Source organism: Diabrotica virgifera, chromosome 1 (assembly GCF_917563875.1).
Source record: "Diabrotica virgifera virgifera chromosome 1, PGI_DIABVI_V3a".
Taxonomy (NCBI): domain Eukaryota; kingdom Metazoa; phylum Arthropoda; class Insecta; order Coleoptera; family Chrysomelidae; genus Diabrotica; species Diabrotica virgifera.
In genome coordinates this window covers 106,123,032-106,145,347 of record NC_065443.1, presented here as the reverse complement: position 1 = coordinate 106,145,347, position 22,316 = coordinate 106,123,032, and the positions used below count along the sequence as shown (strand labels likewise).

Sequence of the window (22,316 nt, the reverse complement as noted above, 5' to 3'; positions counted from 1 at the left end):
TGATTTTGTAATAAAATCGAAAACGTTTTGTTCTGATGTAGCCCTTTAGGGATTTTAATAAATTTTATACCTTTTACAAAGGATTTATTCCAATTTTTTGTTATAAATATTTTTTTCTCAAAGCTGAACTATAAACGGTTCCTGAGATATGGTCGAGAGCCAATATTATTGGGACACCCGGTACTTATAAATTTGAAAGGTATCTTTCCTAGTGACTTTTGTTGATATACACCGGCATGATTACTCACCGGCACGAAAAATGGGAACCCTTATAATTTTTGACGGAATTGCCTGATTTCTTGATTATTTTTTTGGTTTCTTTAACTTATCAAACAATGAATACCGTTTAGTAAGAATCCCAAAAGATAGTTTTTAACGAGAAATATTTTTGAAATTGAAAATTTCCAGACATTGTTAGAAAAATTGTAAGGTTCTAACCACGTGGGTTATACCATTTTGAAATCCACGATTGACTTAGGATCGTGAAGAGGTCAACTGTAGCTAAAGTGTCTTCTCTTCACCACCACAAAGAAATCATGGAGATCTCTACCCTGGTTAGCTCTTCTCAGGGGTAGTTTGGCTAATCCCTATGACAAATAATGGTACCAAGAACGAACACCGAGGAGAACAAAGTGTAAGTCAAAAATTTAAATAAACATTTTATTCAAGAAATAAATAGACTTGCCTCTACGTTACGGTAAGTCGTGTACAAAAAAGGTGACCGAAGGTCCAATTAAAATTAAATGGTTGAAGGCTGTTTGCATTTTATGTCCTCTCTCAAAGATGCTTAGATATGAACCTGGATACTTATTCCTGTTTCATTGACTTCGAAAAAGCGTTCGACAGGGTCCGACATGAAAAACTAATAGAATTATTCAAAAACAGAGATATAGACAGACGAGATTTACGAATTATCATAAATTTGTATTGGAATCAAAAGGCCAATATAAAGATAGATCAACAAGAATCCGAGAATATTGATATAAAGACATAATGACATAAGAGAGGATTGTGTTCTCTCGCCGCTACTGTTTAACCTATACAGTGAAGCCATATTTCAGGAAGCGATAGCTGAGCTAAGTGATGGAATCTTTATAAACGGAAGAATAGTAAATAACATAAGAATCGCTGATGACACCGTTATAATGGCAGACAACCTGGAATCGCTACAAAAATTGCTAAATAGAATTAACGATTATTGCGTTCGATACGGACTAAAAATAAACAAGAAAAAACTTAATTTATGATCGTCTCAAAAACAGAACATGGAAATGAAAGGTTAATGATAGAGCAAACCCAAATAGAAAAAGTAAAGACATACATATATCTGGGAACCTGGGTCGATGGCAAAAATGACCAAAGCAAAGAAATTAAATTCCGAATTGCAACTGCAAAGCAAGCATTTATAAAAATGAAGACACTGCTTACAAACAAAGACCTTCAGTTGCCTCTCAGATTGAGGGCTCCAAGATGCTACATATATTCTATATTGCTATTCGCGATTGAAACGGAATATAGAGGGCAGGTCGAATGCAAGAAAATGGCCGATATAAATGGTATAAACAAACATTCAATTGAGGAATAGAACAATACCGATTTGATTTAAAATATTTTAATGTACTCATAATGCTGAAATTTACTAAAAATTTCTTAATAGTGACCAAATTCCATTCAAGTCAACAATTTTCTGGTTTGTTTATACCACTTATAGTAGTTTAAATTTATTCCACCAGAGGTCAGCTACTTTGTTTTTCATCGCGAATACGGAATGGAAGTTTGGACATTGAAGAGACAACACATAAGAAGAAGAGAAGCGTTCGACATGTAATGTTACAGAAGAATATTGAAAATTCAGTGGGTTCAAAGAATTACCAATGTTGAAGTGCCACGTCGTTTAAATAAGGAGTTAAAAATTATGAAGGGTACAAAAACTAGAAAACTGGAATATTTGGGTCACATTACCAGAGGAGAAAAATACGAGTTTCTGAGAATTTTTATGCAAGGAAGTATCCAAGGAAGAAGACGCATCTCCTGGCTGAGGAACCTTAGAGAATGGTTTAACTGTAGTTCATTACAACTATTCAGAGCAGCAGCCAACAAAGTGACCATAGCCATTATGATATCCAACCTCCGATAGAAGAGGGAACTTTAAGAAGAAGAAGGTTGAAGGCCCAAAGGTAAAATGGTCCAAAGGTAAAAATGGTGGTTGAAGGCCTTGATATTCAAAGAAAAATGTCCCCATAAAACATTTAACTTGCATTTCTATATAGGGCTCCTGGAGATAAAGTTGACGTTGTTCCAGATCTGGAATGTAACCGATGGAATGGTGGGTTTATTACCAGTACATTTTGCGGTAAGACGAAGGAGGAGCCGGAAGGCATTATCGCTGGCTCATTTTTCTATAAGACGAAGAGGACCAGGAAGACCAGGAAGACTCTCTAGAAACTAGAACTTTTCATAGAGACAATTTTATTAAATTTAAAGTTAATGTAAAAAAGTACAAGAAAATATTTTGAAATAAAATAAAAAAATGCCAATTATAAATTGAAATTACATATTACTAAATAGAATGTAAATGAAATTCAGCAATCTGTAAAAGTTAAAAAATATTCATAAATTTCTCTCTTGTTGTTTCCCCATTACTGAGGATCGTGATTTCTTCCAATATTCCTAACAATGTTTCTCCATTGGTCTCTATCTTCAGCTGCTCTAAGAGCTTCGCAGAATGAGTTTCCAGCTGAATTATTTATTTAGTCGGACCATCTAGTTGGTGATCGTGCTCTTGATCTTCTCCCCGGAACGTTTCCAGAAGCAATTAATATCTCAAAACTGTCGTCACCTCTGCGAACCACGTGACCAAAGAATTGCAGAATTCGTTGCAGACATATTGTGGACAGCCTTTTTTTAATATTGAGTTGGTTTAGAATGGAAACGTTTGTCCTATGAGCTATCCAAGGTATGCGTAGCATTTTTCTCCAGCACCACATCTCAAATGCATCAATTTTTTGGCGCTCGCATGCGCGAAGAGTCCAAGTCTCTGCTCCGTATAGAAATATTGAGAATACAAGGGCATTCACCAGTCTCATCTTGATATTTTGAGAGAGAGATCTGTCTTTCCAAAGTTTAGTTAGGCGACTCATCGCATTTTTTACCATACCAATACGTCTCCGAACTTCTGCTTCACAGTTACCATCGTTAGTTATACTAGACCCGAGATAGACAAAGGTGTTTACTATCTGGTATTCCTGTAACATGTTAGTCAGTTGAATAGTGTCGAATCTGTCGACCACCATTATTTTTGTCTTGGTTTTATTCATTTTCAGACCAACTTTATTGCTTTCGTACTCAACTCTTCGCAGAAGATCAACCATTTCTTGCTCATTTGCTGCTATAAGTGGAGTGTCATCAGCAAATCTTAAATTGGAGATTTTCCTACCAGCTATTGGTACTCCACCGGCCCATCCTTCTAAAACCATCCTCATGACATGTTCACCATAAATGTTAAATAAGTCAGGTGACAACACGCATCCTTGTCTAACACCTCTCTCGGTCTTGAATTGGTTTGAGAACTTCTGATCTAGTCGTACTCTCGCTAAATTAGACTGGTACATATTTTTAATAAGTGTCATATTCATAACATAAACGGATAAATAAATATATCTATTGGAATATCAAAATAAAATAAAATGAAACTTAACACATTTCACATAATATTTATAGCTACAGCAATAAAACTGTTTTTTATTAAATATTGAAAAATTTAGAAGTAGGACGAAAAATATCGTGACCAGACACCTCGTAACACGACAGTTCGTAACCGGGCAGTTGGTAACGGACAATTCGTAACAGCGACAGTTCGTAACAGCGACAGTTCGTAACAGCGACATTTGGTAACGGCGACAGTTCGTAACTATACAAATACGTAACGGACAATTCGTAACGTCCAAATTGAATTATTCTGTTTATTCTTGTTAACGTGGAAAATAACTGTTATTTTATTACAGTTATAATTGAAATTATGTTTATCAATTTAACAAATCAGTACGGAGATAAACATGTTTAACACATTTTATATTTCGTGTTTCAGTGTAGGTATATTAAAAGTTTTTAAACACAAACAAATATTTAAATGCATACAAACTTTTAACAATATTCTTAAAAGTTTATTCCTCTTATTGTTCCTTGCATATGGCTAGACAAAGATATAATGAAGTACTTAATTCCTGAAATCTTTAATCTGACAACCGTCATTAGACATTCCAAACTTTTTAATAAATATTTTGTAAAGAAAAGATTATAATTACCTGTTATTAAAATAAACCTTGTGATTGGTAATAGCTTTGGGGCATTCAATCAACGGTTATAGTTGATAAGAGGGATGGCTTGTAATACTTCAATACTTGGTTTAAATACTTTTATTATATTCTAAAACACGAAATATGCAATGCCTTAAAAATGTTTATCCTGATACTGATTCGTTAAATTGATAAACATAATTCCATTTATAACTGAATAACAGTTAGTTTCCACGTTAACAACAATAAAGAGAATGTTGTTCTGAAGTTATTTACTTGTGGGATTTTTATGATTAACTATTTAGATTGGAAATAAGCCACAATAAAATTATTTTTTCAATTTAATTGTGGCTTATTTCCCATCTAAATAGTTAATAATAAACAGAATAATTTAATTTGGACGTTACGAATTTGTATAGTTACGAACTGTCGCCGTTACGAAGTGTCGCCGTTACGAACTGTCGCTGTTACGAATTGTCCGTTACCAACCGTCCGGTTACGAACTGTGGCGTTACGAGATGTCATGGAACCGAAAAATATATAGATTTATATTTGGAGCATATTGGAAGCAAGTTGACGACGAAAGAGGCCTATTCTGTTCAGAACGAAACATTAAAAAGATTCTAGGTCGCAAGAAGTAGGTAGGGATATCGACGAGGAAATTAATTACTGTATGTATATTAAAATTTTGAAATAGCAGGGGCATCAAAACGAGACAGAAATTAAAAAGGAGAAATTTTAAACGTCAATTATTTTGATTTTTAAAATAAAAACATAACATTCAACAAAAATAAAGGGTCGTTATATTAATATAAATTATTTAAAAACGGGAAGATAGAATAATAAAGACTTTTCAAGCACTACAAAAGGTATTAGTAGCATTATATACGTAAAGTTAACCGTTTCTCTGTTATTTCAAGTTGAATACACCAATTTGCGTATGTACCAAAAACCAAACTATTTTCACCTACCATATCTCTTTTTGTATTATAACTAGAAGGCAAGTAGTGTCTCTTTGTTTTTTTATAACCTACAAAAATGTTTAATATAGTTTTTTTATTTAGGTGCATAGTTTTTAAGGTATTCGCAAAAAAACCGTTCGAAAAGATATTATGTTTCAATGAAAATGGCCAATTTTCAACCACGAATATCTCAAAAAGTATTGAGTTTTCAAAAAAAAATTATAGAACAATTTTTGCTTAGAATTAGGTTCTCTAGCGAATTCCGTGGTAATTTTAACCAAAAATTTTTCCACTCCTAAGAGGGGGTGGGAACCACCCCCAAGATAAAAGCACACATCGGCATAGGGTAGACTTTGAATTAGGAGATAAGTAGAGGCTAGGCCCAAAATTTCATTAAAATCCATGCAGTAGGATAAAATTCGGAGGTAATATCCCATTCTTGCTCCCATTGACTGGCGTAATTGCAGAAATTGGTTGAACTATTGGATATAAGCATGGCAGAAGATAGAAATCAGTGCTTTGATAATGAGTTCGAGATGATAATAAACGGTAATGAGTTCGAGATGAAAAAAACATGGCATTACAAAAACTTTTGAAGGAGGTTGTACACGAAAAAAAAAAGAAGAGTATAGATACCTCAGAAGAGAGGAAGAGCGCATCCATCGACTTATGAAGGGGGAATATGAACAGAAAACGGTACCCCGTCAAAATAGCCCTGTCGAAAAAGCTCCGACAAAATAGCCCCGACATAATATCCCGCACACAAAATAGCTCCGACAAAATAGCCTGCAGACAAAATAGCCGCGGAATAATAGCCCGCCGACAAAATTGCCCCAACAAAATAGCCCCGACAAAATAGCCCCGACAAAATAGCCCCGACAAAAAGCTCCCTTCAGAATTCATCATGAAATAATCCCTTAAAAATACATTTTTTCGGAAATGGTAATTATTCTCTATTCAGATGTTTATCTTAACCACATTCAATAAAAATGGTCTTTTCAGAGAACTCGAGTCCTGTCTTCTCTGCCTCTTGGAAGTCTGAACATTTAATTTAAGCTAAAATCAATGTTTATTTGTGATATAAACATTTTTTTCTGTTTTTGGGCAATAGTAAAATGCATTTTAAATTAAATAAATTACATACTACACAAGGCGAAAACGGCGGGTTCAAAGGGAAAAATATTCCCATGAGTTTTTTTGCATAATCACATTCGTGAGATATCCCAGAATAAGGTTCAAGAAGTCGCCCAAGTGAAAAGTGGGCCAATTTTTTTTAACAATTTTTTTTTTAATCAAATTGCCAGAATCAATATTTTTGGCCCGAACAATTTTTTCTTTAATTTTTTGGAACATTCTGGACAAAAAAGGTGTCTTATAATTTTTCTCTAAAGTTGATCGTTTTCGACTTATAAGCAATTTAAAATTGAAAAAAACGAAAAATGGCGATTTTCAAGGCTTAATAACTCGGTTAAAAGGTATTATTATGAAAGTCAATATATGACTAAATCAAAGTTTGAAGCCCCCTCTACAAGATCTTGAAGAAATTTTTGTCATTATTTTATTACTAAGCTGTTATTTTTAAGTAATAATAATAAGCGCCATGCACGTGTGTGGGGCTGTAAATGCTAAATGCGAGAGAGAAGCTATTCCAGCAGTCAAATTGTGCATCTTACTCGCACTCACATTTACAGCAGCGTCAATAGGATACAACCACTCATTGTTATTAATTAAAAATAGCAGCTTAGTAGTAAATTAATGACACAGATTTCTTCAGGATCATGTAACGGTGACTTTAAACTTTGATTTAGTCACTTTCTGACTTTCAAAATAATAATTTTTGACCGAGTTATTAAGTCTTAAAAATGGCCATTTTCGCGTTTTTCAAATTTTACTGTCCAGTAAACTTTTTTGTCCAGAATGGTCCAAAATACCTAAAAAAAAATTAGTTCGGGCCAAAATATTGATTTTTGCAATTTGATTAAAAAAAATTGTTAAAAAAAAAAATTGGCCCACTTTTCTCGTGGGCGACTTCTTGAACCTTATTCTGGGATGTCTCACGAATGTGATTATGCAAAAATATCTCATGGGAATATTTTTCCCAACGAACCCGCCGTTTCCGCCTTGTCTATACATTATTCTTTTTTTGTCAAATAATTTAAAAAAAGTTTTCGGATACCTTGTGTAAATAATTATGTAATTGTTTATATTACTAAATAGAGAATTAAATAACCTTTTAAATGAGCTAGCACACGACCCCTATTCTCATTTAAAAAAATCATCGATTACGCCATTACGCCCAGATGGATGACGTCACTAGTATGACATACATATAACAGAATATCGTAATTTAAAAATAAAAATCGATCTATTTTAGGATTTTTCCTTTAAGTCGCGGGTTTACGAAATAACGAATTTATTCCTTCCATTTGCACCATACTGTACCTACGTCTGAATTGTCGATAGGAATGAGTCAGATTCAATTAAATTATTAGAAGTATTTTTTTACTTAGCAACAACATTTTTGTTTAATTTATTAATATTTTGTATTATGACAATGACGTCGAAGTGGAAGTCGAAACGTTAATAAAATAATTTTTTTAAGAAAATTGTGGCTTATTTCCCAGTTAGAATAGTAATTTAAAATAAATGGTACTCTAAGAGGCTCTTTTAGCCGGGGCTGTTTTGACCGGGGCTATGTTGTGTGCGATCTATTTTGTCGGGGCTATTTTGTTTGCGGGCTATTTTGTCGAGGCTATTTGGTGTCCGGGATATTTTGACGGGGCTTTTTTGACGGGGCTGTTTTGACCGGGCTATTTTGACGGGTCACGACAGAAAACGTATAACAAACTTTATTTGATAAAAATAAAACACAGACATGCATGTCTAATAAGGAGTACACTAAGGCGTTGAAATTTTCAAATCCAGGGTGCAGAAGAGGTAGAGAATAACCGTGTAAAAAATAAACTGATGATGTCAAAGAAGACTTTAGGGATTCTAAGGATCAGAAGATTGAGGGAAGTTGCTAGGAGTCGACGGTAATGGCGACTTATCTGCGAGCAAACCAAGATCCACAAAATACTGTTAAGCCTTTACTCGTAATCATCATTATGATGATGATTATTATAATACCTTTGGTTAAAAGTATTACATTCTCATTTTACAATTTGTGTGAGCTTCAGCTCCCTTCATCCTTACAGTTTAACTTTATAACTCTAAGCTTATTATTAAAATCAATTCTGAAAGTTTAGATTAATTCCAGATAAACTTATTATCAAATGCCCATCGAAAAATAAACGTATCTATAACAAGCATTTTTTAGTGTTTTATGACATTAAATTATAGTGAGCGAAACCCTTCTAAAAAATATGCACATCGTTGGTGAGCATATAGACCTGGATCCCGCGTACCAAAAAAAGTTTATTAATAGCAAGCTGAAAATTTGTTAATAGCTTAACCGTGTCTATTCGGACAAACTTTGATGTAATGGAACACTGGAACAGGGGAAGTTTAAATTGTGGAACAGGTTAAAAATTAGGATCGTCAGACTACGAAAACGTTCCAAGTATTTTGTCGGACACAACTTCCAATTGATTTGTTACCAATTCATGTAACTTTCATGCAAAAATCCGACTAGTGTTTATCACCAACTGGGCATTTTAATGACTGGAACACGAAGAAAATGTCAAATGACAGGAACCATGTTGGTTAGTAAATAGCAGTCTGATTTTTGCATGTGAGTTTAATGAAAGGGTAACAAATCATCTGGATGTTCTGTCCGATAAAATACATGGGACGTTTTCGTAATCTGACGTTCCAAATTTTTAAACTGTTCCACAATTAAAACTTTCCCTGTTCCAGTGTTCCCGTACATCAAAGTTTGTCCGACTAGACACCGTTAAGCTGTTAACAAATTTTCAGCTTTCTATTCATCAAATTTTTTTTGGTACGCTGGATCCAGGCCTAATAGCAGCAGGTAGTTTCGATAAATACATAAAATTAACTCAGCTTTGAGAGTGATTTCTGATCTGCCTGACGTTTGTGCCTCCGAGCCACTCAATTAAGTAATTTCTATGTGAAAAATTAACAAGTCGGGCGTCTTATTTACAAAATTGTGCTTAAATAAATTAGCATCAACAATTTTATACTAGTGACTGCAGGAAAATCAGGGTCGGATTTATTGCAATTTGCAATGTCCATACAATTTTTTTAAACGATGAAACTGTTCCCAATTTGAGTCAATAATAGTATTAATTATGAAAAAAGGACGATACTCATAATATTATGTACTTTATTTTTGGTAAAAAGTTGGGTTACAAACAAGCCTTTGTTTGCAACCTTACAATAGTTGCCTCATTTTCAGGTCCCAGTACAAAGTTTTAAGAAACAAAATTACAAGTTACAAAACACAATTACAAATAGTAAACAATACTTAGTAAAAACTAAAAAGTTAAAGTAAAAAGCAAACAACTATAAAAGTAATGAAGTGAGAGATTGACCAGACCATAATAGTATAGACTTTATTGTCATTGGAAAATGACCAGTCTGATGATAATTGCACAATATACTTAATACAATAATAATATTAATCAATTCCTGAGTAATGGAAGTTAAAATTGAAAAATTAATTTACAATTTTAAATTAAATTATACAGTAGTCCTGTCGCCAGCGGGGGTACAACGGCCTCCTTTATTCAGATGGACTTACCCAAGTTTTTTATGTATTTTGATCCGTAGAACACGCATTTTTTGGGTAACAGTTGTTGATCCGGATGTCGATAAGATTCGTATTAAACAAAGAACTTGAGGAATTACATAACAGCGATTTCTCGCAAATCAAACATTTTTTGTATTTTTTGGGTCATTCTAATAAAAAAATGTTCTTACAAGTTTTTTCGGAGGATGCATAGTTTTCGAGATAAAGGCGGTTGAATTTTTGAACCCGAATAACTTTTTATTAAAAAAGAAAATAGAAATTCTGCCGTATTTGAAAAAGTCAAATTATATCGGTTTTGATTATTTGCATTGCTAAAAATTTAGTTTTTTATTGTTAAACAAAGCTATAAAGACGTAGTGTTTCCCGTGGGCAATACATGCGTTAAAGCATGCTACGTAGAAATTGCCCCGCTTGCACTTGTACCTACTCTACCTACTCGTTGAATAACCATTTTCAATTTCGTTGCAACACGAAACTACAGCCGCATCATTATTCCAGTTCAATCAGAGAGTGCAGCAAGCACCTCCACCGGTTTCGAAACTTATTAGTCTCTCATCAGGAGGCACTGTTCTCTCTGACCCAAGCAGGACAAACCCCGGCGTGCAGTTATGTATTGCAACGAACGAAATGGCAGGGATGCCCTAGCGGCCACTGCTAGAAAAAGACTAAATTTCCAATCTATTAGCACATAAAACAACATCAAAAAATGTTACTCTGCATCCTACCAGATTGAAAACAATGGGAACCTTCTCTGGTAATACCTCCGAGGCTTCTACAATTTGCAAGCCATAACGGATGCTGAGACTAAGGAAGATGAGGGATTTTTACAATTTATAATTCACGTCGCATCTGCTCAGCGCGGTAAAATTCCAACGAGAATGGTTCCCTTCGTACTCCAATGAGAGTAAACATGTAAATCAAAAATGAATAACCATTTTCAATTTCGTTGCAACACGAAACTACAGTCGCATCATTACTCCAGTTCAATCAGATAGTGCAGCAAGCACCTCTACCGGTTTCGAAACTTATTAGTCTCTCATCAGGAGGCACATATGCTGCTCTCTCTGACCCAACCAGGACAACTTAGTCTTTTGCTAGCAGTTGCCGCTAGGGCATCCCTGCCATTTCGTTCGTTGCAATACGTGACTGCACGCCGGGGTGTGTCCTGGTTATAACCGGTGATAACCTAAGAGAAAATTAAGACAGTTTTGGCTTCCCATTGTAACTGAATAAAAATGGTATGCATTTTTATTTTATATTAGTGTTACTCCTATAGAGTAACTAGGTCCATTTTCCGTTGGAACTTTACCAAGCTGTAGACGGGGTTGTGAATTGCAACTTTTTAGAATTCCCTCTTGTCTTCACTGCAGCATCTATCTGGCTTGCAATTTTTGGCCATGGAGGTTGTCATGAGGAAAATGGTCCAATAAGTTTTTCAATTAAAAATCTTTTAAAAGTATTTTATTTTACAAATATTTTTATTAGGTTGAAAAACGTAGAATTTAACTTTATTAACTGTTATTATTATTATTGATTATTATTGATTACTGATTCTTCGTACATAATAAATGCAATGTTATTTTTTTAGGCCGTAAAAATGAATCTCATAGTCGAATGTAAATGCCACGGCGTCTCTGGAAGCTGCACCATGAAAACGTGCTGGAAGACCCTTCCAACGTTCCGACAAATAGGTGACTTGTTAATGAAGAAATATTATCGAGCCAGATCGGTAGCGGCGAGTTCTGGACAGCGTCTACATGGTCCAAGAAACGTAGATTCTCCGAGAAGAGCCAGGAGACAGCAGCAGCACTTAGTGCTGACTAAGGGAAAGGTACCAGTTAAGAAAATGCCAAAGATGTCTGAGTTAGTGTTTTTACAAATGTCTCCAAATTATTGCGAGCGGGACCTTGCAGCGGGATCATTAGGTACTGTAGGAAGACAGTGTAACCGAACCTCTAGAGGTAAATAAAATTAATTAATTAAATTTCTTCCTCTTTTAAGGTCGACAAATATTCACGGTAAATTCACATCTGTCATATCTGTCATCAGTTTGATGTATTAATGAGTATTTTAGTGTTCCTTGAACCGTTTATTTATTTTACATCATTTTTTTCATTATTTTCTTTAATCCTAACCTTCAAATTTTCAAGATATTTTCATGTGGCATCTTAATCAAGTCGTTACAGCAACGCAACATAAAATGTTGACAACATCATTATTTTAAAGCCAGTCGATCAGATAGCCTACCGATATATTGGAACCCATCTGCAACAATGGTATAAGAAGAATAAGGTTTAACCACGAGTTGTACGATATTAAAAAGAACCCTCAATAGCAAATTATGCAAAAATACAAAGGCTGCGCTGGGCAGGTCACCTTATAAGACTGGATCATAACAGAACATCTAGCAGAACGGTTAGTGGAACTATGGTGGGACGTCGGTCAGTACGAAGACCGAGGAAGAAGCTGATACACGAAGTGAGAACTGATACTAAATATATATTGACGGTGGATACCTTGAGGAGAACAGACAAAGAAGATACTTGGAGATGGAGGCTGGGGAGGCTAGGGTCCGACTTGTGGTGTAGCACCATAGGAGAGATACTTAATCAATACTTCATTAAATAGGAGAGATACATTAAATCGAAACGAAACCGTAGATTTTCTTATTTTACTAATGCCATACTCTGTATTAGAGTACACAGACTCGTTTCATACAGGTTCTCTGAACTGTAAATTGGAATATTTTCCTAACAGTGCCTTTTGGTATTGTCATACCTGGGTTAAAGAGAGAACTTGAATCGAGTCGAAATTAATTTCACTTATTCTCCGTTAGAGGGCGTTCTAACCATAATGCGATATAAATAGTTTTAATTTATATCGAGAAACTACGGTAGTGTTGGTGTACATTTGTTTTCCTCAGAGCCTCCTTGACAACAGGTAGACCTAGAAATAATACTTTCGGAGGATGGAGGGAGACATATTTAAATCAAAACGAAATCGTAGATTTTCTTATTTTACTAATGCCATGCTCTGCATTAGAGTACACAGAGACTCGTTTCATACAGGTTCTCTAAACTGTAAATTCAGATACTTCATGCTAATAATATTCTTAACTAAAAATATATTGAAAAAATTTAGTGCCACCCCATATACTTTATCGACATTTTTATGTATTTTTCACTAATGGTAGGGGAGTCCAAGCGGGGATTTTGCAGTTACTCGAGTACATCAAAAAATCACATGGGCAGAAACCTTGTACCCTGCAAATGTACCCCTACTATTCAGTGAGGACGTTTATAAGTTGGAATTAATTCATTTTCTCGAGAATGGGCGACTCTTGGGATAAATCCCGAATCAGGTCGATTTTAATTTTGAAATTATAATTTTTTTGGCATATATATCATACTAGTGACGTCATCCATCTGGACGTGATGACGTAATCAATGATTTTTTTAAATGAGAATAGAGGTCGTGTGATAGCTCATTCGAAAGGTTATTTTAATGCTCTATGCACTAATATAAACATTAACATAATTATTTACACAGGGTGCCCAAACATTTTTTTAAATTGAATTACTTAAAACAAAAGAAGAATGCATATAATTTATTTAATTCGAAATAAATTTTGCTGTTCTCCGAAAACAGGGAAAAATGTTTATTTGATAAATAAATATGAGTGGTCGTTTGCCAAAAGCTGATATGTCCACTTTCGATACTTTTCAGGAGAGTAACTTCAAATTTCTGCGACGTCCATAAAATCACAGTTTTAGAAATATCATATTTGGTTTTGAGTTTAATTTTTTACAGCTATTCATATGAGTTTAAATATAACCTAGCTACCAATTTCATAAAAAAATTTTGCAAAATGCAAAAAATTGACGGATTTAAGTGCACATATCAGCTCTTGGCAAACGTTTTTTAAATAAACTACTGGCAATATTGTAATAAAATTTGGTGGGTTTTAAGAGGTAGTTATTGCGCATTTTTTGCCATTTAACTTACAATTTTATATTCATCATTGACGAGCGTACGGGTAATGGTCTGAATTTTTTTTAATGAAAATAATAGTACGCTACTGAGATATTCCACATTAAAAATAATTTTTGAATTCCTGGTAGTGTGATAAAATTGATCCACATAATGGCATAACCCAGACATCCAAAGTGAAAGTTATCCTCCAACACCAAATTGTTCTATATGAGCCACATAATGTTCAGAAAAAAGTCACACTATTTTGAGCGTCGCGTTTGGGGGGGAGAGGGGGTTGAAATCAGTAAATTCGTAGTTTTTTACGTTTTTCGTCAATATTTCTAAAACTATGCGGTTTAACATGAATCACCTTTTATACGAAAATGTTCCACATTAAATTTGAAATAAAAAAAGGTCCTATGGATAATCCTTCTAAAATGAACGGTTCCAAAGTTACGGAGGTAGTATAGTGTAATTGGTCCAAAAAACGCCTAACCCAGATATCCAAAGTAAAAGTTTTCCTCCAACACCAAATTGTTCTATATGGTCCACATATTGTTCAGTAAAAAGTTATAAAAGTTACATCATTTTGAGCGTCCGGTTTGGGGGGGGGGGGGGAGATGGAATAGAAGTCGGTAAATTAGTAGATTTTTTACGTTTTTCGTCAATAGATCTAAAATTATGCTTTAGCGTAAACAATGTTCTATACAAAAATTTTCTACATAAAATTTAAAACAAAAAAGGCCCTATACATAATTGTTATAAAATGAACGGTTCCAGAGTTACGGAGGGTGGTGAAAAGTGGAGGTTTTCGACACTTTTTATATTATTTGGACAATTGATGATGATTTTGGGTGGTGAGGTTGACGTTTCTTCAAGGGCTTATCACTAACATACCATCGGCCACTGAAGTAGCAAATTTTATTTACAAAAAAATTTCTTTCATCAGTAATAATATAAATTGCCCAAAAAATATAAAAATTATCGAAAACCTCCACTTTTCACCCTCCGTAACTGTGGAACCGTTGGTTTTATAATAATTATGTATTGGACCTTTTTTGTTTAAAATTTTATGTAGAAAATTTGAGTATAGAACATAATTTACGCTAAAGCATAGTTTTAGAAATATTGACGAAAAACGTAAAACAACTACTAATTTACCGACTTCTCCCCCATCTCCCCCCAAACCGGACGCTCAAATTGGTGTAACTTTATACTGAACAATATGTGGACCATATAGAACAATTTTGTGTTGGAGGAAAACTTTTACTTTGGATGTCTGGGTTAGGCCTTTTTTTGGACCAATTATAATACAGGGTGTCCAGAAACTCTAACGACAAACGAAGACAGGAGATTCCTCAGATAATTTTGAGACAATTTAATCCAATTCACCTAGTCCGAAAATGCTTCTTAAGGGAGCTAGAGCTCTTTGAAGATGGCGTCATGAAATTAGTTTTTCTTAAATACCTCCATAACGATTCTATTTAGAAAAACGAAAATTGGTATTTACTTTTCAGAGATGAATCGATTCCTTCTTCTTAACGTGCCCTATCAAGTCCCCTTGACGTTGGCGATTAACATGGCGAAACTGTCTCTGTCTCGAACTATTCTAAATAGGTGTTCTGCTTTCTTTATTCCTGTCCACTCCCGGATATTCTTCAACCAAGAGGCCTGCTTTCTACCAATTCCTCTGCGTCCTTCGATTTTACCCATCATAATAAGTTGAAGAATATTATACCGGTCTCCCCTTACTACGTGTCCAAAATAGGCCATCTTTCTATATTTGATGTTATCAAGCAGCTCACGGGTAGCATTTGCTCTCTTAAGGACTGCCACATTTGTCAGCATAGCCGTCCATGGTATTTTTAGAATACGTCTGTGCAGCCACATTTCAAAGGCCTCCAAACGGTTAATGGTGGATATTTTTAATGTCCATGCTTCGACACCATACAAGAGGACTGACCAAATGTAGCATTTAATCATGCGCTTTCGAAGTTGACGTTGCAAGGTATCATTACAGAAGACTGACCTCATTTTTAAAAATGTCGTGCGGGCTATCTCGATTCTACATTTTATCTCTTTATCTGGATCTAGTCGTTCAGTAATATGGCAACCAAAATATTTAAAACTGGGTACTCTTTGAATCATATGACCATCAACATATAACCGTGAATCTTGATGGGCCAAACGGCTAAATACCATGTACTTTGTTTTTGAACAGTTTATATTTAGGCCAAACTCTCTTCCCACTCTGTCAATGGCATTTAAAAGGTGTTGTAATCCATTCATATCATCACTTAAAATAACTGTATCGTCTGCATATCTGATTGTATTTATCAGAATTCCATTAACCTTCACACCCCATTCCAAATTATGCAGCGCTTCCTTAAATATTCTATCTGAATACAAATTGAACAACAGTGGGGACAGTATACAACCCTGTCTGACGCCTCTTTGTATTTTGCATATTTCTGTTGATTTTCCATTTATGCAAGCTGTCGCTGTTTGACGCCAGTATAATTTTTCTATGATTCGTACATCTTGACTATCAACCGATTCCATCGATTCCATCCATTGCAAATTTCTAGTACCGGTCATAGGCGTCCGTTTTGGGTAGAGTAACGGGTATTTTATCGCATAACTTTTTTGTCCTTAACTTTTATGCGGTTTTGACACCGGATTATTAAATTGTGAGGTATTCTAGTACTAAAAGGTACTCTTGCTTTAAGTCGGACCCAACGTTTTCTAGCAAAATCGATTTGAAAGTTTTTCGTTTTTGAAATTTGAAAAAAAAATTGAAAGCACTTTTCAACAAAAAACGAAGTATTTTACCAACATAAAGTAAGAGTAACTTTTAGTACTCGAGTATCTCATAATTTAATAATCTAGTGTCAAAAGTGCTCAAAAATTCAAGACAGAAAAGTTATGCTATAAAATAACTGTTGATCATGACCTACCCAAAACGGACGCGTATGACCAGTGCTAGAAATTCGCAATTAATGAAATCGATTTATTTCTGGAATATAAAGTTTTCGTCTTTCTAAACAGTTTTTTTTTAATTTTTTTTTTAATTCAAAAAGCGAAAAATTTTCAAATCGATTTTTCTAGAAAACGGTGTGTCCTACCGATTTAAAACAAGAGTACCTTTTTGGTACTAGAATACTTCACAATTTAATATTCCAGTGTTAGAAATTCATAAAAAATAAAGATAAAAAACTTATGCGATAAAATAACCGTTACCCTACCCAAAACGGACGCCTATGATCGGTACTAGAAATTTTCAATGGATGGATTAGATTTATATCTTGAAGATAAATACGCTTACCAATTTTTGTTTTTCTAAATAGAAGCGTTCTGGAGGTATTTAAGAAAAACTAATTACACGGCGCCGTCTTCAAAGAGCTCCAGCTTCTTTAGGAGGCATTTTCGGACTAAGTGATTGGGTTAAATTATCTTAAAATTATCTTAAGAATCTCCTGTCTTCGTTTGTCGGTAGAGTTTCTGGACACCCTGTATACTATCTCCGTAACTTTGGAACCGTTCATTTTAGAAGGAATATGCATAGGGCCTTTTTTATTTCAAATTTTATGTAGAATATTTTTGTATAGAAGGTTGTTCATCCTAAACTGCATAGTTTTAGAAATATTGACGAAAAACGTAAAAAACTACGAATTTACCGATTTCTCCCCCCTCCCCCCCCCCAAACCCGATGCTCAAAATGGTGTGACTTTTTTCTGAACATTATATGGACCATATAGAACAATTGGGTGTTGGAGGATAACTTTCACTTTGGATGTCTGAGTTTGGGTCCAGTTATACCATACTATGGTTCAATTTGCGATAAAAAAAGTATCTTTTCTTTTTTTCATATGTTGCGCCGTTTTTATGCAAAAAAATTAAACATCTGGGCCCGGAGCACGCCAAATTTTGCTGACGTCACAAAATAGAATTTCATAATGGGAGAATCGACGGTTGCTAGGCAACGTGACGTCACTAAAATAGAATTCTGTTTGGCGTGCTCCCTCACCTGAACGTTTACTTACACAGTATTTGTAATAAGTTTATATGCATAATATGGTAACTACCTCGAATACTTTGTAAGCGTTAAGATGTATTATTTTTTTTTGTATGAAACGGCGCCTCATATGAAAAAAGGCAAGATATATTTTTTGTCAAAAATTATACGAGCAATTCAAAAATTATTTTTAATTTGACGTATTACGTAAGCGAGCTCGCAAACCAAATGCAACACATACGATAAAATACATACGTAAAATGTTGCACATTTATTTCATAATAGCGTACATCTGTTTATACTCAACAGAGATAACGTCGCATGCACACATTTTATATAATGTAGAATACAGGAGCGTGCTATAATTTTGGAACTTCAGTAAGTATATCAAATATCAGTATTTGAAATGTCTTCAAGCGAAGAAGACGTTATTGTAGCTTTGCAATTTTTAAGAAGACGTCAGAGAAAAAAAATGGGTTCAGCATGTTCATGCTACACTATTGTTGTTAATATTTTTGGATAATCCTCTGCAACGACTCTATTTACCTCCCAAGGGTAATACTCTGATGAATTTTGACTTGAGGTTGAACATATTAACTTATTTACTTTTAGGACATAATATGCAAATCGGACAGGTCGATTTTTAAAACAATCATAGTATATTCGTGTGACAGTCATAACTAAGATTTTTTTGAATCGGAAAGTACATCATGTAACATCTCATTTAAAAGCTTTTAAAATACTGATTACAAAAATATACAATACTTGCGCAAAATTTCGGTCCAATACTTTTAAATCCTGATTCATTTTTTTTTAATCCTGAGAAAACTAATAAGAATTTTTGAAAAATTTAAATGTGCATGCACTCGTAATTAGTGACTAGTTCAAGCCTCAACTACAGCCCCTTCAAAAATAAGCACTTCCAACCGGTGAAACTTACCATATAAACAATAATATAAGTATACACGAGTAAAGCAACTTATGAAGTGGTAATGATTAATTTCACTGAGGATGCTAATTAGGGGGTGATTTTCACAATTTTTTTACCAAAAAAGGAAGGGATCAACGTTATTTTGAGCGTAACTTGCTTACTTTTGCTACTAAAACAAAATTAAAGTTGTTTTTAAACAATTTAAAAAAGTTTTAATGAGTTTTTCCCAAAAAGTGCTTTATTTTTTGGTTATTTCACGTTGAAATATTCGATTTGAAATTTGGCGAGTATCAATGTATTTTTCATTACCTATAACTCTTCTTTTACTAGGTAATCTCATACCTAAACCATTTTTTTCACTTTTTTATGGGATATATTTTTCCTAAGAGTGTTTTTTTTTCGATAAAATACTTACTTTTTGAGTTAGTTGCAAGAAACCGTCTGAAAATGTGTTTTTTATGAACATATTTACTCGCAAATAACTCGAAAATTTTAACTTAGTGAAAAAATGCTATAAAACAAAAGTTGCTTAGAATTAGTTAGTTTATCCATTTCCGGTCTTATTTTGAGCGTATATTTTTTTACTCTCGAGAAGGGATGAAGCTGGGCCCCCATGCTACCTACATAATATGTATATGCCAAATTTCATGCCAATTTAAGCGGATCTTTAAAATTTATAGGTTTTGCATTATTTTACCGTCAGCGAACGGACTATCAATTGCCCATAAACTTTAAAAATATCACTTAGAAAGAAATATGAAAATAAACATGGAGAAAATAAAGATAATGGTCATGGGAAATGGGGATACTCAAGTAAATATAGAGATAAATAACCAAAAACTAGAACAAGTAACAACATATACATAAATACCTGGGTATGAAAATAGAAAATGGAGGAAGATCAGAAGAAGAAGTCAACGAAAGGATAACCATGACTCCAGAATGTACTACAGCTTAAACAGAGCATTCATTGGAAAGAAATAAGTAAGCAGCAGGACGAAGATGGGGGTATATAAAATCATCTTCAGGCCGATTCTCACCTATACTACTGAGAGCTGGGTGCTAACACAATCATCGAAAAATAGAATAAACTCAATGGACATGAAGTACCCATGAACAGTAAAAGGAATTACAAGACGCGATATAATAAGAAACAGCATTGTAACAGAAGAACTACAAGTCGAACCAAAAACACAAATACTAGATAAGAACAAGCTTAAATCCTTTTGGCTTTTGTGTAGAATGAACGACAATAGACAAGTAAAACGCGTATGGGAGGCAAAAGTACACAAAACAAGAGAGGAAAACGGAGACCAAAGAAAACCTGGAACGATGAAGTGGTAAGGATTCTGAAGAAGAAAAATACAACTTCGACTGAAGCGAAACGAAGGTCCAAGAATAAGCAAGAGTGGAGACGATTTGTATATGATATAATTGATATAGATGCATGAAATGTATTTTTCGAACACCTTAAGAAAGGTTTAGATATAGATTATATATATAAAATTATTTATACTACTTGGACTAAATAAAAAAGGGATTTGTGTACCAATTTAACAAATTTAAATTATACTAGAAAAAATTGATTTGTCAAAAAAACTGTAAATATTAATCTGTAAACATTATATAGATAAGTCAACAAGCATGTCTATGCTTTTAAGACTTTTTTAAGTTTATTATGTAAGTAAACAAATTATTGTAAAAAATTGACCTATAATTGACCAATAAAACTATTATATCAAAAATTATAATGCCCTATTATCCCTCTTATTGTACGCCCTCAATCCCAAATACACACATCTGGGCCTTTGGCACACAGCACACTCTACTGTCCTTTTTTGAGAATCCGATCCCGAACGAGCTTTTAAAGAATTCTAGGTAGTTTAAGTGAATTGAAGACATAAATTAACCGCAGATATTTATTAGACCATGCTGTATTGTTGGTCCCGTTAGGTAAATTATTCGGATTCGTTTTCTTTTGCACAAACTTACTGAAAAAGACGTCCTCATAATAAATCCACAGGGTGCCGGGAGGTGCCGCGGTCGGAAAATAGTTTAAACAATTTTTTTTAAACAAATTCAAAAAATCAATTTTTTCACTTCGTAAATTTTTTATATTCTTTGGGTCATTATGGACAAAAAAGGTCTCTTGTGATTTTTCTCTAAAATTGATTGTTTTCGAGTTATACGCGATTTAAAATTTGAAAAACGCCAAAATCACTTCTTCTCCTTTTAGTTTCTTGGCCTCCACTTCTTAGGTACTTGGCCAGTTCTCGTATTTAGACTGCAATTGGAAGGGAATACTCTTTTCAAGGGGTCTGGATTTTTACATATTCCCTTCGTTAAATTCATTGTATTATGATTGTCAAATAACTATTTTATATTTTAATTTGATTGATCGTTCTTAAGATTTGGTCATTAATATTATCTAGACAATTTTATATTGAAATGGGGGTTGGACTTCCTGTATTAACAAGTTCCTGATACAGGTCAAGTTGATTTATTTTGTAACATATTCAGTAACATATGAGTTATACTTTTGTCCACATTCACAAAAAGGAGTATCACTACAATTGATTTTAAACCAATAATGATCTGGTATGAGGCATTGACCCAAACGCATTCTAATAATTGATGTCAAGTGCCTTCGATCCCCAAATGTGAATTTGTGGAACCAAGGGTTTGTAGAAAAATCACTTTAGTTTTAAACTGTTTTGTCCATTCAACTTTAAACTCATTTACAATTTTGTGTTTAATAAAAGGTAAAAAGTGAAATTTATATATTTCAATGTCTGCAGAAATGTTTAAAGTCTTGACTATATTTGCCAATTTATCAGCCTCTGTATTCCCCTTTACTCCAGTATGGCCTGGAATCAAAGCTAAGATTAAGATATAGCTAAGCTAAGATATATATAACGCCAAAATGACCATTTTCAAGGCTTAATGACTCGGTTATAAATTATTATTATGAAAGTCAAAAAGTGCCTAAATAAAAGTTTAAATCCCCCCCCCCTCCCTACATGATCTTGCAGAAATTTGTGTCATTAATGTATTACTAAGCTGTTATTTTTAATTAATCAGCGCTAACAGCGTATTGAGGCGGCCGTCAATGTGAGTGGGAAAGAGATGCACCATTCCGGCAACCAATGGTGCATCTTACTCGCACTCACATTGACGGCCGCCTCCATACGCTGTTAGCGCTAATAGTTAAAAATAACAGTTTAGTAATAAATTATTGACACAAATTTCTTCAGGATCATGTAGGGGGTGCTTTAAACTTTGATTTAGTCTTTTTCTGACTTTCATAATAATAATTCCTAAGAGTTAAAGCCTTGAAAATGACCATTTTCGCGTTTTTCAAATTTGAAATCGCGTATAACTCGACAACAATTAATTTTAGAGAAAATTCATAAGAGACCCTTTTTGC

The 22,316-nt window shown here is 34.0% G+C and overlaps 1 protein-coding gene across 1 annotated transcript in view; it reads left to right on the top strand.

The window, feature by feature from the left end:
• LOC114325448 (protein Wnt-7b) overlaps window positions 1-22,316 on the top strand; it is a 444,311-nt gene that overhangs the window by 413,100 nt on the left and 8,895 nt on the right. The window contains exon 4 of the mRNA XM_028273521.2: window positions 11,560-11,932. Coding sequence (XP_028129322.1) covers window positions 11,560-11,932 — 373 coding nt within the window. The remainder of the gene's footprint in view (window positions 1-11,559; window positions 11,933-22,316) is intronic.